At 37.8% G+C, this 24,247-nt stretch overlaps 1 protein-coding gene across 12 annotated transcripts in view; it reads right to left on the bottom strand.

Annotated features, from left to right (window-relative positions):
• The window catches only part of Dscam2 (Down syndrome cell adhesion molecule 2), a 133,681-nt gene that overhangs the window by 46,314 nt on the left and 63,120 nt on the right, over positions 1-24,247 (bottom strand). For all 12 annotated transcript variants that reach the window (XM_076532267.1, XM_076532277.1, XM_076532271.1 and 9 more), the window contains exon 2: positions 2,884-3,234. In XM_076532267.1, coding sequence (XP_076388382.1) covers positions 2,884-3,234 — 351 coding nt within the window. The remainder of the gene's footprint in view (positions 1-2,883; positions 3,235-24,247) is intronic.

Raw genomic sequence — 24,247 nt, 5'->3', positions numbered from 1 at the left:
TCGATGTGCTGCGCGAATATGTTAACCTTTTCAACCCCTATGTTAATTCAACGTCGCATATATCTTCAATGCATTGCCAATTTTTTTTACGAGGTCTCAGTTTAATACAAATTGGAGTATTTTTTGAATCTATAGTTTTATGTGTGTGATGTATCAACATAGTGAGGTGGACATTAGTGAAAATCGATAAGGGTAAAATAACTGCAAAATATGTCGAGTTTCTTAAATAAAAAATTTTAAATTCACTGACTGTCAACAGCAAAAATATTTTCAAGTGCATATGGTTAATATATGTAAAGGGTTACGTAGAGAATAAAAGGTCAAGGTATACTAGTGAATTATATGAACACTTTCAGTATCAAAATCAGATTATTAATCTTTTACAGAGAGCGTCTGGTTGGAGAGAGTAAAGGTGGTTAAACTGGCTTTTGAATTTAACTGCAGATAATGATGTTTAAACATTCGTGAAATTTCAAAAGCGGAAGATAACTGCATTTACATTTGTAATATTCAATATGGGAGAGTAAATTTGACTTAATTCAGAAAATTAAAGTCGAACATCCACACGGGGATTAAAATAATTTGAGAACCTGGAGACCCAACAGAAATTTGCAAATCTGATAATTTATAAATTTAACAATTTGTTAATTAGAGAACCCAAATGTGAAAATTTAAATACCTTTAAATTTTGAAACATCAGAACCACTCTCAGTTTTCAATTTTAGCGCCATAACCTAAAATAGAGTCTCATTGATCCTAACACCGAAAACCAGCTTCTGATAAATCGTGGCAGAAATCAGAACGAATTTCCATTCGATTTAACTCCTGATTTTAGATTATCGAATTTGCAGAACGTGGAGTTCTAGTCTGGAAGCTCTCAGAAAGTAATTTATCATATTTCTATGATAGTTAGAGGTCCCTCGATCTAGTCTGTTTTAAAAGTTTTCAAACTTGCAATCCTTTCGAAGTCATCTAGCTCCTCGGTTTACTCCACATCTTTGAACGCTTTTCGATTCACTTCGAACCTTTATATCAAATTGCTTGAAAGCCTGCGAGGAAAGTGAATGCCAGTCGGTAGCCGAGCAGATATAAGAACTTTCCACTTAAAACTTGCTTACATTCAATTGATCGCTCTAAACTATTGTTGCATTCTTAATTATTGTTTAATTTATCGTTTGACTAGGTTCTGAGAAGTTATACGAACTGAATATCCATAGGTTACATAGATTGAATTCATAATTTGATAATTGGTTCTTAAACTTTCGAAATTTCTTAAATTTGATATTTTTACACTAAAGTATACAACCAAATATTTGTACATCTTCTCAAGTAGCAATTAAAAAATCGATACCAACGAAGTGCATGAAGGTACACCCAGCAATTAAACCATTTACAAAGCAAGCAAATGTTTCCGAAGAAAGAGAAATCTAAGTCCTGAAGGATGTTTTAAACCTGGCCGGATGCAGATGAGACCGGTGCTTCTATGGCGGGCATCACGCGAAGCCCGGTGTAATTACCTCTTAAAAAAAAAAAATGCAATCTGAATGCAAATCCGTGGCAGCTGCGAGGTCGACCCGACGCTTTCAGGATTGCCAACTACTCCCTCGCGGCTATAAAGTTCTGGCCCGGACGTGTGGCCGTTAATTAAAACTTTACTTCCTGCTTTCGGTTTAACGAAAGAAATTTCTATCCCGGTGTGGCTCCGCTGGTCCGAGTCGAAGTTTTCTCGGCCCATTGCAAGCTGATTCGTCGCGAGACGAGGGAAATTCAGCGGCGAGAAAGCATCGCGATTCTGTTTCACCCCATTTCGCCGGGATTTGTTCCTGTTGAACGTTTCCGTCGGAGAACGATGCATTTTTCTTTTGCCACGATTAAGAACGTGCCGACAGCGCGTGCTTCCAGAAACGACGAAACATCTTCCACGTTGTTATCCTCAACCGCTCGAAAATATTTTCCGACATTTTGCGTCGCGGGTAATGGACGTCGTTTTTATTCTAATACGGGGAGCTGGGTATTTGCGGCTTTGGGTTGATTTAGGTTCGAGGTTAAAATACGTAGGATAGATTTGTAGGGAAGGTGGATGGTTGTTTTAGACGGGGTGTTTTAGATGGGTAGGTTAGGGGATGATCAGTGGTTCCGATGGGGAGAGCAATGGGGATAGAGATGTTAATGGAGATTTTTTATAAGTGAAAATGTAGAGATTTGGTTATTTAGGAATTCGGTGATTGAGCCATTTGGTGACTCAGGAATTTAGTGCTTCAGGAGTTTAGTAATTTAGAAATCTGATCTGTATTGCGATTCAGCAGGTTGGTGACAAGGTTTGAACCTTTAGTAAAGTACATATTAAAGTACATATGTAAACATATATAAATATATACAAAGTACATACATATATACATCAAGTATATATCAACCCTTTGCACTCGAAGATAATTTTATTGTTTGCAAACAGCAACTTTAAAATATTAATTTAAATGTTAACTCTTTGCACTCGAAGATAATTTTATTGTTTGCAAACAGCAGCTTTAAAATATTAATTTAAATGTTAACTCTTTGCACTCGAAGATAATTTTATTGTATGTAAACAGCTACTTTAAAATATTAATTTAAATGTTAAATGAGTTCTTTTGAGGTTATTACTTCTCCACTAATAATTTCCACTATTGTCTATTTTATTATGTTTATACATCACATGAGCACTATTATAGAATTAATTAAATAATACTTATTTTAAATTAATTTATTAAATCGAATGGTGTCTGAGAAGCACCTCTGGATCACAAAAGGTTAAAGTACATAAAGTACATATATACAATAGTGCTTCAGTATTAAAGTACTTGTTTTTGTTCAGAGTACCACATTTAAATGCGTGAATTTCCTTACCTGCCCTGACCTGTACATCACGACTGAGCACCCTGCCAACAGAATTGCTCGCGACGCATCTATAGGCAGCGCTGTGCACATCCTGTCGGAAGGCTGCCGCCGGAAACGGCAAAAGGACCAACGTGCCATTCCTGAGCACCCTTCGAACTCCCGATACGTCGTTCACCGGATGTCCGTCCGCGGTCGACCAATCGATGTTGGGCGGTGGACTTCCCGTTGCCGTACAGTCCAGCCAGGCTCCGCTCGAATTTGAAAATTCCACCCTCGACGGTGGCTCGATGACGAAACTGGGTCCCCGTAAATGTGCGTCGAACCCGTGACCGCCCGCGGATGTCACCGCCGCGACTGCACCTGCGAACAAAACGAACGGTCAACGCTGGAAAATTCGCATAAATCTGTCCGACTGATTGCGGAAAAACGACGGGCCCCCGTCGCAATCGTTGCTCGTCGACACGCGCGACAGTTTAATTGCGCTAACCATAAATCTCGTTCCTCCATTTTTGCATATTTCGTGTCGAACTTGATAAAATGCATGCTCGGGAAACGCCTCCCATTCTTCGTTATTTTTTTCCTGACGCGTCTTTCGCTTTGACGATTATTGAATCAGTCGAAGCTTTTTGTATTAAATTTATTTGATAGAGTTTCGTGTTCCATCGCGGTTTGCTGTCGAGTCTTGTTTCATGATGGTAACTCGAAACGGAGCGGTACACGAATTTCGTTTTAATTATTGGGAAATTGTCGGGTAAATATGTTAGTTCGAAATACAATATATTTTCTTCCATGTTTATGTTACAAATAGATTTAGTTATTTTTGAGATGAACGTATTCAAAGTCCACTTTGAAACAAGTCTGTACAAAAGAAATATACAAGCATTTTTTAAATGACCTAGCACTATGGTACTTACAGTACTTGATACATAACTGGCTATATCTATAAGAACATATGAATGAAAGAACAAAGAAGAACAAATAAAAGGTTTTTGTCAAACCTGGAATAAATAATAATGAGCAATATCTGAAACTTTCTAACAGTCACTTAATTCTAACATGTGTATCTGACTGTACTTAGCACTTACTTTTGAGGTACCTGCATAAATACCTCCCAGTAATAAATTAATCCTCATAGATACCTGACTGTACCTTAAGAGATACTTGTAATACCTGTCTGACTGTAATACCTGTTACAGGAATACCTGTCTGACTGTACCTTGTTATACCGTTGTACCACGTTGTACTTCGTATACAAGGTGGACAGATGAGGTAACATATCAGTACAATGCGATATAAATAATAACGACAAGATGTAATCGTGGAAATCTTTATTTACAATAGAAAGGGTGTATCCCGTAATTAAAATGATGGAGTCTGGGTAGTTCACAATGCGCCGTTTTAATCACGCTATAGCTGATCGAGTTTCAGAATTGATTAAACGCTCCGGTTATCGCGATTGTCGAACGAACGAGCCGCGGCAGCTACCACGTCGGCCAAGTTATCCTACTCGAAGTGTATCAGACACGTGGTACTTCGACATAACGCTTTGATCAGGGGTGCGAAAACACGAGTCAGCAAGTGCTCGGCTCTTACATCGTTAGAAGCTACTTCAGGCTAATAACTCCGGCCAGGCCACTCCCGTCGAGAGTGCAGTTTAATTGTCGACGGTATTCGTACGGTGGCAAAAGAAACTTCGAGTGTAGTTCAATTTCACTGCGAACGGAGAGAATCTGTTGTGTGGACGATTGGAAGTTAGAAGGAGACATCATGATATTGAACTATCGAGATCGACGACTATATTAGATAATAATTTGAGCAAGAAACAGATTCAGAGTAACACAAGACTCAGAGTATTTTAGAGTGAATGTATTGTGGATATCTGGAAGTTCTACAATTTAGGATCAGATGTCTAGTTGGATATTCTTGCGAAAGTAGTAGGGTTCTATGAAGTTTGGGATGTAGGAGTATGTGGATGTAAGAATTTGGAATAATAGGGGTGTAAAGTGCGAGCTAGGGATATAGGGATTAGAGAATACAAGCAGGTGACGAAAGATAGGATATTTGGATTTAGAGATATGTGGATTGGGGAGCTGCGGATACAGGGATCTGGACATGTACAGCAAATTGAAGTGTAAGGGTCCCCAGTGAAGCAGAGATTCAGAAATATTAGGATCCAGTGTTATTGCAATCTAGTGAGACTGCGATATTAAGGTTTACCGAGATTGGGGTTTAGCGGTATTGGGATCTACGGAAATTGGTGTCTAGGGATATTTTAGGCTAATTGGTATAGAAGGCATCTAAGGAAATTGCCATTTAGAAGGAATGAGATCTACAAATCTTCTAATGTAGGAATAATATTGTTTAATATATAGTGTATGATAATAATGTATGGATTTGGAGTACAGGTATCTACAGTGTGGCGATACAATCTAGCGATCAAAGAAGGTCCAGTGATAAAAGGACCTAAAGATGTGGTATATAGAAGTTGTACGCTTTAATTTGCAATAACCTATTATGTACGAGCGACAGGGAAAAAAGCTGAAAGAACGAAAGTCGTGTATTGTTCCATAGAATTCAGCTGGTTCAATTTGAACGATGATTGCAATTTTACTCGACGACCACGCGAGGCGTACGTTCTAAAATTTACCTATCGATCGGCACTCCCCGTGGCCGTGTGTTAATTAAAAATTCATTTATCTTAAATTCAATTCCCCGTAGCTCGCGAGCGAGGCGCAGGCTGCGCGCGCACCGCGCGGACAGGGAAGATCGAAAATTTCCTGTGACACGACGGCAAGTCGGAAAGAACAAACGCGGGGATAATGCGATATTAATCAGTTTAACGGAAAGGAAGGGTAACGGAAAAGAACGGTATTAATCGGTGTCAAGCTCCGAATCGAAAACGTCAACGACAGAAACGATCATTGTCTCTCGTCACCGATGTCCATAAGCGAGCAACGGTTCGACGAAACGTGGAACTCATAACGACGTCCTAGGAACGGACGTAACTCGTTTATAACGACGTTCGAGAGAGAAATTCGCGTCGCGACCGAATTTCGTAATACCGAGCAGACTAGTATGCGAGTCGCATACAAAACACAAAGTATGCAAATCCTCGCCGCGACCGAATTGAAATCCCCCCAGTGTCCGGCAATTACAGACCGTCACGGTGACTCGCTTCCGGAATTGTCTCGAGCACTTAATTACTAATTCCGCCCAAGTATTTCGCTGTTGGCTTCGCGTCGAATTACACGCGTGCCACCTACCCATCTGCTCTTCCTTTCATGCATGTTCGCGTGTATCGATCAATTCTGATTTGTCTCAAATTTTATTGTATAGATTGCAACTTCTGTTGACTTTGGTATTTTGGGATTTTGGGATATTGGTCAGTTTGGGATTTGAGGATTTGGGGGTTTCAGAGGTTTGGGATTTGAATTAGAGATTTGGGAAATTAGGGGGTTGAGATTTGGGGAACTGAGAATTTGGGGGTTTAGAAGGTGGATAGAGAGTTTGGGGATATGTGATTTTGGGATTTTGGTCACTTTGGGATTTTGGTCACTTTGGGATTTTGGTCACTTTGGGATTTTGGTCATTTTGGGATTTGAGGATTTGGGGGTTTTAGAGGTTTGGGATTTGAATTAGAGATTTGGGAAGTTAGGGGGTTGAGATTTGGGGAACTGAGAATTTGGGGGTTTAGGAGGTGGATAGAGGGTTTGGGGATGAGTGATTTTGGGATTTGGATTAGAGATTTGGGAAATTAGAGGGTTGAGATTTGGAGAACTGAGAATTTGGGGATTTAGGAAGTGGACAGAGGATATGGTGATATGTGATTTTGGGATTTGAGGATTTGGGGATATGTAATTTTAGGATTTGTAGGTTTGGGGATATGTAATTTTGGGATTTGAGGATTAGGGGGTTTGAGATATAGGGAATTGAGAAATTATAGATTTGAGCATTTGAGAGTTTTGGGATTTAGGAAACTAGGAACATGACAACTTAGGCATTTAGAGATTTAGGAATTTAGAGATCTAGGAATGTAGGGAAGCAGGTATCGAGGGATCTGAGGGTCCAAGAATCTAGGGATCTCGAAATAGACTTAAAAGTTTAGAAATTTAGCACTTCAGGGACTTGAGAAATTATAGATTTGAGAATTCGGGATATGTGAAGGAAGTTTGAGAAATTGAAAATTTGCAAGTCCTGTAAGATTCAGAAACTTGAGAATTTACGAATGTGGTAATTTATAATTTGGAAATAAGTGATTCCGAAAATTCAAAAATTCTAAAGCTCCCTTGACATTATTATTATTGCGAAGGCCATTATATTAGACTGTATTTCGTAGGATTTAAAATGTGACAGGGAACCTCATAATTTCATAGGTAAATCCCTTCAGAACTTGTCAGGATTAGTATTGTATCAAGAATAGTAAGTTCTGATTGAAACTTAATGGATTTTGGAAGTTTAACAATTTTGAAAATGTTATACATGTTTGAAAGTTTGAGAATTTCGAAAGTATTACTTATAGAAGTACCTCAATGAAAAATCTTAATTACATCAACAACATGACATTTAATTTGCATCGAGACGTCTTCAGAAACCCCATCGTGCAATTTCGTTAATGTTCCACCCCCGAACGTCGGTTGTTTAATTAGTGGGGTAATTAGCGAGTTATTAGTTAAATTTTGGTTGACTCTAGCGGAATTAAAATATGGATTAACGGGTGAATCACCGGAAACATTTGTGCTTAATTGGGTAAAAGTACGGTACAGACTGCTGGTCCACTAACGAAAATGGTCGTTTTAAATACGGGGTAGAAAGGATGTTTAAAAAAAAAAAAAAACTCGTAGAAACCTGCGAACGGACTACAAGCACTTGGTAAACTCGAAGCAAAGAACGCGAAGCTTTTTACCGTTTGCCTTTATGGCACACGAAGGAAGTTATTGAACGAGCTGGAATTACACGCTAACAGTACCGTTAAAAACAAACTCTCGTTGATTTCTCCTATTTTTCTGGCCTTGTTTAAAGCGTTAAGCAATTTTCCAAAATAACATTTCCGTCTTTCTGTATTTTTACATTGATTTGCATATACCTTTTGCATACGGAGTAATTTGAAAAGCCGTGGCTAAAACGAACTTCGTTTCTGGGGCAAAAATAAAAATGTATGGTAATGAAAAATGTTTGTACGTTCGGGGGTTTATTTTTGACGTTCGTTTTCCTCGCAACAGTGAACTGCACTTTGTTTTACTAAATGGAAATATTGATTATTTTTTTTAATGGAAACGCGTAGGCACGAGCGTTGAAAGCTAAACGTTCTATCATACATTTCGTACACTGTGCGTTTGAAATATAAAAATTGTTAAACCATAGAAAATTGTTCTCCATTGTATTTTTTATCTTTGTTTAAAAAAAGAGTTATGGCTTGTCCCAGTTTCCGGAATTACCACACATATCCACGCCGTTTCAATACGCAGGGGCTGCGGTACATTCGATATTTCAAAATTCAACGATATTAAATTTTTAATTTAGGTGAACTTTTACATTATCAAATTTTAGTACAACTGTGTTTCTTTATTTTTCTGTTCAGATAGAATCTTAATAATTCCGAAGCTTTTTAATGATGAAAAGATATTAAAAATACAATAATTAAAAAATTCAGGGGAAGTTTAAAATTGTAGAGGAACAGAAATTAAAAATTTATTAAGCGATTTTACTGTGCTTCACATGGTTTAACAGAACCATACATGTAACATACAATATATGTAACAGAACCATACATGTAATATATAATACATGTAACAGAACCACACATGTAACATACAATATATGTAACATAAAATATATATGTGGCAATATATGTATATATGGCAATATAACACGAGATTATTAAGATTTTAGATTCAGAGATATAAATAAAAATGGCAATAACGCATAGGGCATAAAATAAATAAAAGAGAATAACTTTCGATTCGTTATTTTCAATTCCGCTATGATCTCGTTCCACTTGGTGATCCGTATCGATAGGTAACTCAAGATATTCTCGTATTCGGCTCTCTTTCCTCCCGGGGAGGTCTAAAAACGCTTCGACTCCGGGGATCGGATCCAACCAGACGATCCGTCTTTGCGAAGCATCGTCACAGGCATTTGTTCAGCGACGCGGAAAATCGAACGAGAGTTGGATGGATGACAGGAATTCCCGACAACATAGGGAATTGCGAGGATTGCACGGAACCCGAGACGACCGACGACAACCAGCGAAGCCCCACAAAGGGGCGGATGCTAAATAGCGAGCGGAACAATTAGACGAGAAGATTGCGAAAAAAAAGTAGAAAGAGGAGAGAAGGAAGTTTTGCTTCTATTTGTGTAACGAAGAGCTACGGTGAGACGCGGGGAGAAAGGAGTAAAGGTAAAGAGAAGGGTTGCAAATAGGGGTAGTGTAACGAATACCTACTAAATTCGGTACGTTTATATATATTGTGAACAATGGCTGTTTTGTAGGATTCAGAATACTTTTTTTTTTATTGTTTTTCGTTTGTAATGATTGATGGTTATTTTTGCAGTAAGGTGATTTGGGAATTTAGAAATTTGGGGATTGGAGGACGTAGGAAGGTGGATTGAGAATTTGAGGATGTGGGAATTTGGGGATGTGGGAATTTGGGGATGTGAGAATTTGAGGATGTGGGAATTTGGGGATGTGAGAATTTGGGGATGTGGGAGTTTAGGGATGTGCGAATTTGGGGATGTGGGAGTTTAGGGATGTGGGAATTTGGGGATGTGGGAATTTGGGGATGTGGGAATTTGGGGATGTGGGAATTTGGGGATGTGGGAATTTGGGGATATGGGAGTTTAGGGATGTGGGAATTTGGGGATGTGGGAATTTGGGGATGTGAGAATTTGGGGATGTGAGAATTTGGGGACGTGGGAGTTTAGGGATGTGGGAATTTGGGGATGTGGGAATTTGGGGATGTGGGAATTTGGGGATGTGGGAATTTGGGGATGTGGGAGTTTAGGGATGTGGGAATTTGGGGATGTGGGAATTTGGGGAAAACGGAATTTGGGGATGTGGGAGTTTAGGTATGTGAAAATTTGGGAATGTGGGAATTTGGGGATGTGGGAATTTGGGGATGTGGGAATTTGGGGATGTGGGAATTTGGGGATGTGGGAATTTGGGGATGTGGGAATTTGGGGATGTGGGAGTTTAGGGATGTGGGAATTTGGGGATGTGGGAATTTGGGGAAGAGGGAATTTGGGGATGTGGGAGTTTAGGTATATGAGAATTTGGGGATGTGGGAATTTAGGGATGTGGGAATTTGGGGATGTGGAAATTTGGGAATGTGGGAATTTGAGGATGTGAGAATTTGGAGAAGTGAGAATTTGAGGATGTGAGAATTTGGGGATGTGAGATTTTGGGGATGTGAGAATTTAGGGACGTGAAAATTTAAAGGTTTTGAGATTTTGAGGATGTGAGAATTTAGGGATGTGAAAATTTGAGGATGTGAGATATTGGAGTTGTGAGAATTCGGTAATATAATACCTTGGAGGTTCAACAATTTGGGAACCTGACAATTTGAGGGTTTAAGAATTTTAGTACTTAGGAATTTAATTATTTAGACATCTTACACATTGTCAATATGGAGATATTAAAATTTGCACATATGAATATGGAGGTCTGAGAACTTGAAGATATAATAACTTAACTTGAAGATATAATAACTTAACTTGAAGATATAATAACTTGAATAACTTGAGAATACAACAATCAGAAGACGTCAAAATTCGAACCTCCAAAAATTTCTAAAACAATTCCTCATCCAAACACATTTCTTTCCTCCAACTACCTCGCATGAGCAACGACAACTTTAAAGTTCAAAGAACTCGTCCGATAACGATTCAGACAAAGTCAGTGCAAACTCGGACACAAAGCAAGGTTGTTATCAGTGTTTCTGTATCTTGAATTCTAGTAACATCTGAGGTAAGCTGCTCGGGTTGCTTTTAGCATTTCACGAGGATCTGGTTGAATTGGAGCGCAAGTAACCGTGAGATCAAAGACCGATTCGGAAATTCATGGTGGTTGAAGCGTGGACGGGTGACGGAGAGCAGAGTGCAAATGCCATAGCTATGGATGCGCATAAACGGTAATCCACGTGCAATGTGATTAATAATAATTTGCCGGTTGGCATAAGCGGAACCGATTAGTCGGCTTAGCCAAGCGTTATGGTAATTGGGAGCTATTACCTGCCGAGTGCTCTCACCCTTCTCGTCTTTCCCTTCCCCTCCTCTTCGCTACTTTCTATGTTATCATTTTTATTCTTCTTTTTTCCTTTCTATATTCTGACACGTTGACGGTCACCTGCCATCTGTTAAATTAATTATAAGAAAGTGAAATGGGAGAAACTGAAGGCTCTTAATAGGTTCTTAATAAAGGCTCTTAATAATCATACATATTAACGGATTAAGAGATGAGGTTGAAAGTACCCTTGTTTTTAAGCACAAGTTTGTCTTCATTATGTCTGATGTTAGTTATCATGTCTGAGGTCAGATGTCAGCTTTTACTCTGACGGCCATTTGTGATTGACACTGCAGCTTCAAAATAGCGTTACAAAATGGAAGAAATCTTTGAAGGTCCTCAATATCGAGACAACGATACACATTCCTGTATTGAAAGATGAAATTGTGAGATTAAGTGCCTATGTTCATAATAATGTGTTATAGTGTCTGACAACAAACATCCATTCTCAGTGAACCTACAATCTCGATCACCTGTCTATCTAAATAGTATTACCTAAAGTAACAGGCGAAACGAAAGTTAAACCTAAATTTTTGCACCAACGATCAGATACGTATCGTCAGGAAATTTGAACAGAATGGTACCCATTAGCTAGGCGTATACAAATTAAAATAGAATCAGTTTCGTCGATCTGTTATATCATTGGCACGCAGAGGAGATTAATTCGTCGTCGTAAATCATATCGTGGATGGAAAGGACGGGCGGTCCGTCGGGAAAAATTGATAAAAAGAGAGGATTATATTCAGAACAAGTTTCCTTCCGTGAAAAATTGGGTTGCGTCCAGAATCAGAGCTTTTGTGGGGGATTTCGGGTACGCCGGCAGAGTCAGTTTCCATGAAACGAACCAGCCCGGGTCCAGCGAAGGTAAGCCCGAATACGAACTCCGGAATCAATAGGCGGAACAAACTGTGTAGGTGGGTAGAGGTCGCTGGTAAGATTGAATTTGCAGACTCTGCCCTTGTCGGCGAGAAAGGAGAGAAAAAAAAGGGAGAAGAAAGAGGCGGAGGGCAAATTTAGAACGGATAAGAGAGTCTACGAAGGTGGTTCCGCGAACCCCCGTGTTTTCCCTTTTCCTTTCTTCTTTTTTACTCGCGAACCTTCTCCATCGTGTTTGCTCTGCCGATCAAGACAGCAATTATTTGATCCGGCTGGAGTCGTCTCACCAATCGTATTCTCAGTCTTCTTCTTTATTCGGACTCCATTTTCTCGAGATAATTCGATACAGGCCCTTCAAACATTAAACATTTACGACTTCGCCTTTGAAGGGCTTAAACCCTGCTTTCTAACGAATTGCTGATTACATTGTTTTATAACTTTGCTTGTATTTTTAGTTTGATTGAAGAAATTTTTCGACACTGCATTTAAATTTTTATGAATTATAAGAAAAAATACTCGAATGGTTTAACTTGATAAAACAAACGCATCGAATACGTCATACATCTTATATATGGAAGTGTTCCATATTTCCAGAAGTTATTTTAACAACCACAAACATATTGATTTCTAGAACATTGACACATAAGGTTATAGAGACGTAAGAACCATAGGAGTCCATACATGTGGGTTTTGTAACACAGAAATTTTTCATCCTGAAAAATAGCAAACCATCTTCCTATTCCTCTTACAATGTCCAAGTATAAAAATTTAAAGCCAGACCACGTGAACCCAGACCCTCTTCAGACTCGTTAGAAGTTGAGGGCGCCAATATCCCGAAGAAGATCAGCAGCTTAAATATGCATTGAGATTTAATACATGGTCCACGAATCACCCTGACAGATTGGATTCGCCGGACAGATTGAAAGTTACAGCAGGGTGATGCGACTGCATGGCCTCCGGCGAGCCATCCAGTCGGAAGACGAAGAAGCTGTATCGACCATGAACAAGCACGCTGCTCTCCTCGGAGAAGGCAGGAACACAACGACGACGTCCGGGGTCGCCTTAAACTTTAAAACCCGGAACCCTCGGGAGAGAGAAGGAAAGGCTGACGCGAGAGCCAGCCACTGGGACGAGGTGAATATTTCAGATGACTCGAGTGTCCTCTAAAATACGCCGATGAATCCGTTGGTGGTTGTTCGCGACAAGATACGCCGAATTTATCGCGCAACTTGTACCGCTACTGGCTCGCAGCAAGCTGATAGAGCATGCATTGAACCCTCAAGATCTTGATTACTTCGGAGGTGTAAAGATATGGGACGCTAAAGTGCTGAACTGCTGGTGGGTCTTCTAAAATGTTTCATTGAGCGGGTTGTATGATGAGGTTCGAAGTTTGAAGGTACTCTAGGGAATTTGGCGATGTCCTATTTTGGACTTGAGTGACTTGGGGATTTGGGATTTGAAGTGGAGATTTGGGGAATTTGGGGGGTGAGATTTGGGGAATTGAGAATTTGGGGGTTGAGATTTGGGGAATTTAGAATTTGGGGATTTAGGAATTTGGGAACTTGAGAATTTCAGGATTTGGGAATTTGGGACCTTGAGAATTTGGGGATTTAGGAATTTGGCAACTTGAGAATTTGGGACCTTGAGAATTTGGGACCTTGAGAATTTGGGACCTTGAGAATTTGGGACCTTGAGAATTTGGGACCTTGAGAATTTGGGACCTTGAGAATTTGGGACCTTGAGAATTTGGGAACTTGAGAATTTGGGAACTTGAGAATTTGGGACCTTGAGAATTTGGGAACTTGAGAATTTGGGAACTTGAGAATTTGGAACCCTGAGAATTTTGGACCTTGAGAATTTTGGAACTTGAGAATTTGGGACCTTGAGAATTTGGGAATTTGAGAATTTGGGACCTTGAGAATTTGGGACCTTGAGAATTTGGGACCTTGAGAATTTGGGACCTTGAGAATTTGGGACCTTGAGAATTTGGGACCTTGAGAATTTGGGACCTTGAGAATTTGGGAACTTGAGAATTTGGGAACTTGAGAATTTGGGACCTTGAGAATTTGGGAACTTGAGAATTTGGGACCTTGAGAATTTGGGACCTTGAGAATTTGGGAACTTGAGAATTTGGAACCCTGAGAATTTGGGACCTTGAGAATTTTGGAACTTGAGAATTTTGGAACTTGAGAATTTGGGACCTTGAGAATTTGGGAATTTGAGAATTTGGGACCTTGAGAATTTTGGAACTTGAGAAATTGGGACCTTGAGAATTCGAGAACATGAGAATCTGGAACCTTGAGAATTTGGGAACTTGAAAATTTGGGGATTTAGGAATTTTAGAGCTTGAGAATTTGGGGATTAAAAAATTTGGAACCTTGAGAATTTTAGGGACTTTAAAATTTTGAGAATTTAGGAATAAGTACATCACTTCATTGTCAACCTCCACTCGTGAAATTCTAACATATTAAATTCATACTCGTTAAATTCCCGCGCCCTAGATCCTTGCGCGTTAACTCCCAGCGCAATAGATCCCTCCCCCATATATTCCTCCATGTCAAAGACGTAGGATCAACCCTCTACTCCACGTAATTACTCCAATACTCTTCGCCAAGCAAAACAAAAGTATGCCTAACTTCTCTTCCTTTCAAGAAATAATTGTTCTTTTAATCGCATTATGTTCTCTCCTCAATTAAAATTAAGACCCAAGCACGAAATATAGGATGTTCTCGTGAATGCAGCCCATTATTAACGTTCGAAGAATCGTTTTCAAACCATCCCTTGTAGCGTGCTTCGTCACAAAAGGTTCGTCCGCAATAATCGTTCGCGAAATAGAATTCCATATTTCACGTTTCGACTCTGTTGAAAATAAAGATGAACAAACCGGTGGCTTCATTTTTTTTACGAATTGAGCCGGGATTGTCTTTTCCATTTACGAGAAACTCGTTTCGGTTGAAACAGAGACGATACGATAATACTCGATGAAAGGGCGTTACTCTCATATTTTATACGATAGAATTTACTGGATCTGCAAATTTTCATTCTTTTCACATTTTATAATTTAATTAAAACACTTTATTATTTTTTAATTGTATTTTACAATTTTATTTGAATGTTCTAAAAATGAACATTTTAGATTTTGAAGTTTATCAATCAATTGTCGATAAATAATAGCAGTGATTATCACTGCAATTATTTACAATGCTTAGGATAATTATCGTACTATAATTACGGATAGTAGTAATTGTTATACACGTTCGATAGCCTCATCAGTTATTTCATGTTCATTAAACGAAGATACACAGCATGTCATTAATTCCACTTTTTAATTAAAACTCTTGTACAATTTTTTCCACAGAAATAACATAACGAAAGCACGTTTCGTTGAATATCAGTCGCTGAAAATTTAGCTCGCGTCTAATTTTCTGCTTCGCGGATGTCGTTAATCGAACTCGTTCAGCAATTTCCCTCGAAAGTATTCCCCTCTTTAACTCTTCGAAATCAATAAGTGTCCGAGTTAACCACTTCCGATCGTCAGAAACAAATCGATATTTCATTTCGGATAATTTCATTCGCGGTGTTCGGAATCTGATATAACTGCGTGTAAGTAATGAATCCCCGGAATCTTTCAGAAAGTATATAAGATTAAATCGAACGGTAACTTTCCTTTATCATCCCGACATAATCTGGAACATTAAGGAACGAGAGATCGTCGAAGCGTTCGGGCCAATTCAGTTCTCTTTATCCGATCACCGTTGCTTCCAGGATTCAGCGAACTTTCGATCGTTTCGTCGGTGCTTTCGTATCGAGAAAGATTAGCCGTTCTACACTTTTCGAAATGCCCGGCAATCCCAAACTTCCACGGTCATAACAAAACTTTTCCAACTTGTTGCCCGCCACCGAAACTTTTCCACCTTGCTGTTTCCCTGGAAAATCGCTCGTGTCCCTACACGGTCATAGTTTTTCACAAGCGTTCTCCAACCGGTTCCGCAACGTCTCAAACAACTTTCGCAACTTGTTGCCTTCAACTTTTCTCCGAGCATTGATTTTAACACTCGGTTGCTCCTCATTTCTTCGCCTTCCCTTTTATTTACTCATCGCCGTTTTCATTTTTTCCTCCGTTTTCATTTAGTCATTGTTTTCAGCTTTTTCATTCAACCATTGTTATTGTGTTTTATTCAGTTACTATTACAACCTTTTTCGTTTTCATCATTGTTTCCATTTTTGTTTATTCGCTGTTATCGTTGTTTCCGTTTTTATTTACTCACTGTTATTATCGGTTTTTTGTTTCATTTTTAACCATTGTTTTTTCGTTTCAAGTATGTATGAATTTACGGTGGTAGATTTACATTTTTTTAAAATATTCGGATTATAGCCTCATGTTTTAAACGAAAGTACGTTGATGTATAATCTATAAGAGATTTTTCTAAAGAAAATGGCCGTACTTACTATAATACTGCCAAGTTATCGTGTATCATGCTTAGCTTGCATAGACCATTTTACGAGACGCGAGGTGATACAACGCGAGGTAATATAGAAGCGATGTGTGCGACGAAAAATGGCATCGCGATGCAAATTTTAAATTTATGAATTTTGAAAATGTGGAGCTCGGAGAATATAGAGATGTGGAGTGTAGGTCTTCAAAAATAAAATCTCAACCCTTTTTCTTTTAAATAAATTTCTTATATTTAGTGTATGTTTCTTACATTATATATATACATTCATATATGTAGTGTATATTTCTTACATTTATTATATACATTTACATATGTAGTATATGTTTCTTACATTTATTATATACATTTACATATGTAGTGCATATTTCTTACATTTATATATATACATTTACATATGTAGTATATGTTTCTTACATTTATTATATACATTTACATATGTAGTATATGTTTCTTACATTTATATATATACATTTACATATGTAGTGTATGTTTTTTACATTTATATATATACATTTACATATGTAGTCTATGTTTCTTACATTTATATATATACATTTACATATGTAGTACATGTTTCTTGCATTTATTATATACATTTACATATGTAGTGTATATTTCTTACATTTATATATATACATTTACATATGTAGTCTATATTTCTTACATTTATATATATACATTTACATATGTAGTATATGTTTCTTGCATTTATATATATACATTTACATATGTAGTCTATATTTCTTACATTTATTATATACATTTACATATGTAGTATATGTTTCTTACATTTATATATATACATTTACATATGTAGTATATGTTTCTTACATTTATTATATACATTTACATATGTAGTCTATGTTTCTTACATTTATATATATACATTTACATATGTAGTATATGTTTCTTGCATTTATTATATACATTTACATATGTAGTGTATATTTCTTACATTTATATATATACATTTACATATGTAGTCTATGTTTCTTACATTTATTATATACATTTACATATGTAGCGTATGTTTCTTACATTTATTATATACATTTACATATGTAGTGTATGTTTCTTACATTTATTATATACATTTACATATGTAGTGCATATTTCTTACATTTATATATATACATTTACATATGTAGTCTATGTTTCTTACATTTATATATATACATTTACATATGTAGTGTATGTTTCTTACATTTATTATATACATTTACATATGTAGTCTATGTTTCTTACATTTATATGTATACATTTACATATGTAGTCTATGTTTCTTGCATTTATATATATACATTTACATATGTAGTCTATGTTTCTTACATTTATATACACACATTTACATATGTAGTCTATATTTCTTACATTTATTTCTTACATTTTTATCTTGTAATAAATAAATAAATTGTTTTCCACCCTTGTCTCGCGTTGTCTTTTTCAATTTTCAGAACCTGTTAAAAGAAACCTACCCTCTCTTCAAAATATAGCCCTCACGAGATGAAGTCTTACGAAGTAAAACTGTAGGGTAGAAATTAAAAGCCTGTAGTTGGCCGTCGTCAGAAAAGCTATAAGAGCATTAATGGCATGGGGTTGAACCATGGTGTCGAGATACTCGAAGGTGTTTGTCGTTTCAATTTCTCGAACAGGAAAGAACAATAGAACGAGATGGCAGAGAAAGAAGGAGAGCTAGAACGATTGTTAGAAATATGAGGAAAACTTTCAACCCCCGACTGTTTTCCCCACGGTATCTCCGTTGTTAAGACGAGCCCAACTTTTTCTGTCCCTCTGTCTTCCCTCCTCTTTCCTCTGTTTCACTTACTTTTTCTCTCCCTTTTAGCCTCTTTTCCTGTCTTTTAGTACGCGCAGATTTCGCAATGTACCACGAGTGCTTCGTAGCGTAACCTTTTCGTCATTTTAAAACGCTCTGAAAGCAGGCACAGAGTTTTCAGGACAAAAAGCTGCTTTTCTTCCGGTTACGTTAGTTTCATCGCGCTCTGTTCACCTGTCGACTTACTTTCTCCTTTCCCTTTTCCTCCGTCCAGCAATTTCTCAGCACTCGTGCCACGCTCTTTCATACAACACCGTCCGCGCCGCCTTCTAGTTGATACTTCCGATAAAAGAATCTTCCTCAGTGAAAAAGTTCTTACGAAGGTCTTCAGGCTTTTGTTCACCGACTAACTTCCGCTCCAATTTGCCAACGCCACGGAATGAACATCGCGTTCGTTCGGCGAGTATGCTGTACAAAAACCTTTCGCGTCTTACGTTTCAGTCGTACGCGTTAATGTATGAAGATCATTGGTGGTCAGCTGAAATCATTGCTAGTTATATGGCTCATCTATGTAACTTATATCTCATCTATGTAATTTATGTTTCATCTATAGTGGTACTCTTCATCCTTGATGATATGTGAAGATTCAATGTGATGATATGTAAAAATTCGGTAACTTAAACACATCAAAATACTTCAACTTTTGGGTTTATAAATTTAGACCCTTTTAAATCAAGTTTATAAATTCTTAAATTTATGAGTTCGTTCAAAATTTCAGAGATGTAGAAGTAAAAAAATCTACAAACCTACAATAGAAACCAAGAAGCTAAAAATTACAGTGCTTTCTCCAGTAAATCTTCAAGAAACATCCCCACAAAAAAGAAGAACAAAAAATCCTCTTAAGTGCCCCTCACCGTACCTCCCATCCCGAAGGCCATATATCGAGACTCTCCACCAACAAAGGCATCAATTTATCATTCCCAGCAGTGTTCGATAATTCGACTAAAACCGAATAATTCGAATAAAAAACAAAGAAGGAAAATGCACGAGAAGAATTCCTTTGACCAATACATCCTTTCACGAAACGGCTTCTCCCGGGAATGCCTAACCAGGGGGTAAAAAGGATTTCCCGTTCGCCGAGCGGAACGTAACAATTTCATTTTCTTTGTCTGGAAAAAGAGGGGGTGGATGCGGCCGTTAGTCCGCAGGTGCAACGGTATATAGGTGCGCCTGGAACAATGAGCGCAATCAATGCGGTGTGGCACCCCCTTCGACGTCAATCAAACGACGGGTGTACGCGCCACTAGCCCATTGGCCCCGATTGCCTTTTGTCGCCCTGTAGTGTCCACTGTATCCGACAAAGAGGAATCGGACGATGCCCGACGATCGACGCAGATAGCCACAGAGCCACACAGAGGGAGAAACAAGGGTTGGGTGGTGGCTCAACCGGCCGGAGTGGGAAAACGATGAACGGGAAGAGCAACGCGTAAAGAAGGATGGAAAAGCGGAGAAAGGTGACAGGGCTGGAGCTAGCGATGGCGCAACACGTGATTTTTGGGATTTTGCAGGGAATTTTGGAGTCTCTGGGCAATTTGGAGTTTTGGAATTTTGGGAGGAGGATTTGGGAGATTTTAGGGATTATGGGCATGGGGATTATGGGATTATGGAATTGGATATTTGAGAGTGGTGGGATTTGAATGTTTGGCAATTTTACAAATTAGAGATTTAGGAATTTGAATAAAAGAGAAATTTAGGAATTTGGGAGGTTCAAAATTTGGAGGTCAAGAATGTTGCAAATTTTGTACGTTTAGGGATTATGTAAATTTGGAGGTTTAGATTTTGAGGATATGGGTGTTTGGGAGTCTGTGGGACTCTCCGAGGGGAGAGGTATTTGGGAAGTTGAGTATTTAATAAATTCGAGATTGAGAATAAAAAGGATTCAGTAAATTTGGAACTTGGCAATTAGGAGGATTTGGAATTGTGAGGATGTGATATGCATCTTTGGCAAGTAGGGGATTCGAAGATTTGGGGATTTGATAGCTTGCATAGATACTCAAGAACTTTAGCAAACTTGAATATTTGCAAATTTAGGGGTAATTTGAAACATTAAAAAATTTCAAAATTTGCAAATCGTGAATGTTGAGGGTTGACATCGAGAAAATTAGCTGAAGATGATTATCAATAAAAAATAACACGAATAACTCAAAGATCACCCTTCATCCTAACCTCCAGGACCTCGTAATAAGAACTTTTTAAAATCGTCCCAGGGAGACCTAAGAATTTGAGAACTTTGACACTTATAAATTTGTAAGTCTGTAAACTTGTAAACTAATAAGCTTGTCGACTAATAAGTTTGTGGACTAATTTAGAAATTTGAAAATATATTACTGTTACAAAAATACCTCACACCATAAATTTCCCTGGCCGTCCCTGAAGAGAAGCGACGATCGAGGAACAACGGGAAGAGAGAGCGTAAAACTGGGCGGTATAGGGTGGAGCAGGATCAGGAAGGGATGAAAGAGGAACGAAAAGGGGTGGGATAGAACGGATAGAGAGATTGCAGCACACGGTAAATGGGGCGAATTCCAGCCGAATACTGGCCGGTTGCGACACGCGTGTTGCAGAACTGACCAGTCCACGACCCAATTTCGTGGGGTCGTTCCCTCTCGTGCATCCCCTCCCTGTTTAGCATCCCCTACCCTCCGGATCTTCTTGAATCGAGTGCGTACGTGGCCACGATATACGTTCGAGGGCTAATATATAGCCGAGCACGTTGATTCGAACGTATTCCACGAGGGGATGCGGACCGATCGATTATCGTAACACGTGAGTCAGGTGAAAGCGGTGATCCTCGTTTCGACGCTGGCTGCTCCCTGCTGATTGATCGCTCGGATGCTAATACGTCGCCACGAGGCGACGAATTATGCTAGATCGTTTTGACATCTTGATGTGCGTTCATAGCTTTCTTGTTATTATATGGTTAGATACATTCGAGATACACGTGGAATCACTTTCGTTCATTTGTTATTTTTAATCAATTCTTTAGGGTAATAATTTTTGTACACTGACGCTATATTTTTTTGACACCTGCACTTACACATCCATGGCACTTGCAATTTTTTTTTTATTCTCATTTTTGAAAGATAAGTGATTTTTGAAAATTTTTAGACTTGTGTGGACAAACGTCATTTTTGTTGTTTCCACCATTTTCTTATATTTTATTGATCTTTTGAGGTTATAGTATTCGTACAGTGACGCCATATTTTTCTGACACCTGCATTTACACCTCCATAACTCCTAAATTATCTTTTATTCTTACTTTTGAAAGATGGGTAAGTTTCGAAAATTCTTAGAGTTGTGTGTACAAACGCCACTTTTGTGAGTTCCACCATTTTCTCGTACTTCACTGATCTTTTGAGGCTATGTGTTCGTAAAGCAATACCATCTCTCTCTACTACCTGCACATCTTCCTACTGTTACTATTCAGTTCAAATTGTATGAACATAAATAATATCCATTTTGAAAATTTGCAAAGAGACACACAGACAAAAGTGACATTTTTATCGCTCTTGCCATTGTATTTTACTGTTTTTTTTTTTGGTAATGTTCATGAAGTAACGTTACATTTTTTTAACGTCACTTTTACTATTATTTTTCAGTCAGAATTTTATCAACCCAGGTGACATCTTTATGTTTCGAAAATTTTTAGATAGCGTGAATAAAAGTGACATTTTTATTGATTCTGTCAGTTCGTCATTTTTAATGGGTTTTCAGGTAATAATGTTTACAAACTAACGATCTGGTCTTTTTTTAAAGATATGTTTTAAAATATTTGCAGACGTCGATGCTTATTGAAAATAAAAACGGAGATTCATTATTAAGCAATGAATTATTTCGTCAAAGGAAACGCGAATAAAATTTCGTGTCACTCCATAATAATAAATTGCAAGTATTAATCCTATTTGATACATCGACTGGCTAAACGTTACTCGGTCATGCAATTTCGCGTGTTAGTAAAACATAAGAAACATTCGTAGAACATAAAAACGATTCTATCGAAGAAACATCCCTGGGATAAAAATAAATTCTCTTAATTAGTGATCGAGGAGACCTCTTTTTCGACGTCGGGGGAGTTTCCGACGTGAAATAATTCAAGATGCATCTAGCACGTCCTTGCTGGATGTTCAATGTTTCCCTCGGTCAATAACCTCGGTGTTGATCGATAAATACAACTGTCGCGGTGTATAATTATAGATAATACTCTGTAGAAACGTCGAGCCGCTCTCGTTTTCAACTTTTCTACGCTTCCGAATGGAACACGTTGAATCAATATTTCAAAAGAGAACGATTCATTATTCCGCCGGTGGTTCAGACATTTTTGTAATATTTATTTTCCACCTGTAAAATACCTGAATGGTGCGTATATAAATTATTCATCACTTAATTGCGTGTAGACGAAGAAAATTAAATCGGAGAACTGGAATGTTAAGGTTGACACGATTTATAATTGACAAATGTATTAACGTCCATGTTTATTGTATGTTTCGTTTCGGTGAAATTGACAAATAAATCGGTTTGTTTATCGAAGGGGAGTATTGCGAAAGCATTTTATTTTGTTTGATATTTTGGTGAATTATTTTACAGGTACTGTTATAAATTTTTGTAAAGTAGTTTATAAAATACGTGTATGTATTTTGGTTTACATATATTGATACATGTGTGTGTATTTTGATTTATTTATGATACATGTGTATTTTAATTTATGTACACACATGTGTTTATACATACTTGTATTTTATATACATGCATATTGGTCATGTGTATGTATTTTAATGCACATGTTTTGCTACATATGTGTTTATATTAATTTACATATATCAGTACACATGCATGTGTATTTTAATTCACATGTCTTGCTACGTATGTGTTTATTTTAATTTACATATATCAGTACACATGCATGTGTATTTTAATTCACATGCCTTGCTACGTATGTGTTTATTTTAATTTACATATATCAGTACACATGTATGTGTATTTTATTGCACATGTCTTGCTACGTATGTGTTTATTTTAATTTACATATATCAGTACATATGTATGTGTATTTCAATGTACACATATTCATACATATATGTTGCAAAGAATTTATTGCATAAGAAACTGTAACAATTTATATTTGATACATTGTAGTATAAAGATGCAGTAAATGTTCTCTAGAAACATATGAAAATTATTATTCATAAAAATGTGTAAAACAATAAGCAAAAGAATAAGAACAATTTATAAAAAAATAAAGGGAAAATATTAGCGACTACATCAGTGAACTACAGTGTCTATTTTATTGATAATATAAAAGATAATTATTTGAAAGGAATTTTCAATACCCGATAATGGTTGTTTACCCGAATTTGAAACGCAGCAAAATTCGCTAGGTTGCACGATAATGCACGACATGTCGATGTAGCACGGTCGACAAGTTAACAAGGGTACCATCATCGTTTCGGAGTTTATCGCTTTCGACGGATTCAAGAAGGCAACGAAGATGCTTGTCACAGGGTATTATGGCGAGGTTCCTTTGCGCGAGGAAAACGACGAGGGCAGAAAGAGGAGGAGAAAGGACGAGGAGGAGGAAGGTGGACTAGGCAAGGACGGGTAAGGACACCGATGATTTCCCAAGAGGGAACGTCTACTGCTTCTCATCCACCTTCGCTTGCCTCTTTCTAGTATTTCCTCGCATCATTTTACCCTTGCAACAACGTGGACCACGTCTTAGAACGCCAACATCGTTATTTTGTCCATTTTCGCTGCTAGCAATTTGTCTTCCGCTCGATAAACCCCGGAAAAAGAGCCGCGTAGCTCAACGAATTTTAATATTTCACGTTTCGAAACTGTAAACCTGAAAATCCATATACGGATATCCGAATCAACCGTTTCGATGTTTTTCACTCTGGACGTTTGATCAATTTTTTTTTTTTATACGCCGGA

The sequence above is a fragment of the Megachile rotundata genome, chromosome 5 (assembly GCF_050947335.1).
Source record: "Megachile rotundata isolate GNS110a chromosome 5, iyMegRotu1, whole genome shotgun sequence".
Taxonomy (NCBI): domain Eukaryota; kingdom Metazoa; phylum Arthropoda; class Insecta; order Hymenoptera; family Megachilidae; genus Megachile; species Megachile rotundata.
The sequence above is the reverse complement of the archived record's forward strand: the minus strand, read 5'-3'. Positions and strand labels throughout refer to the sequence as shown.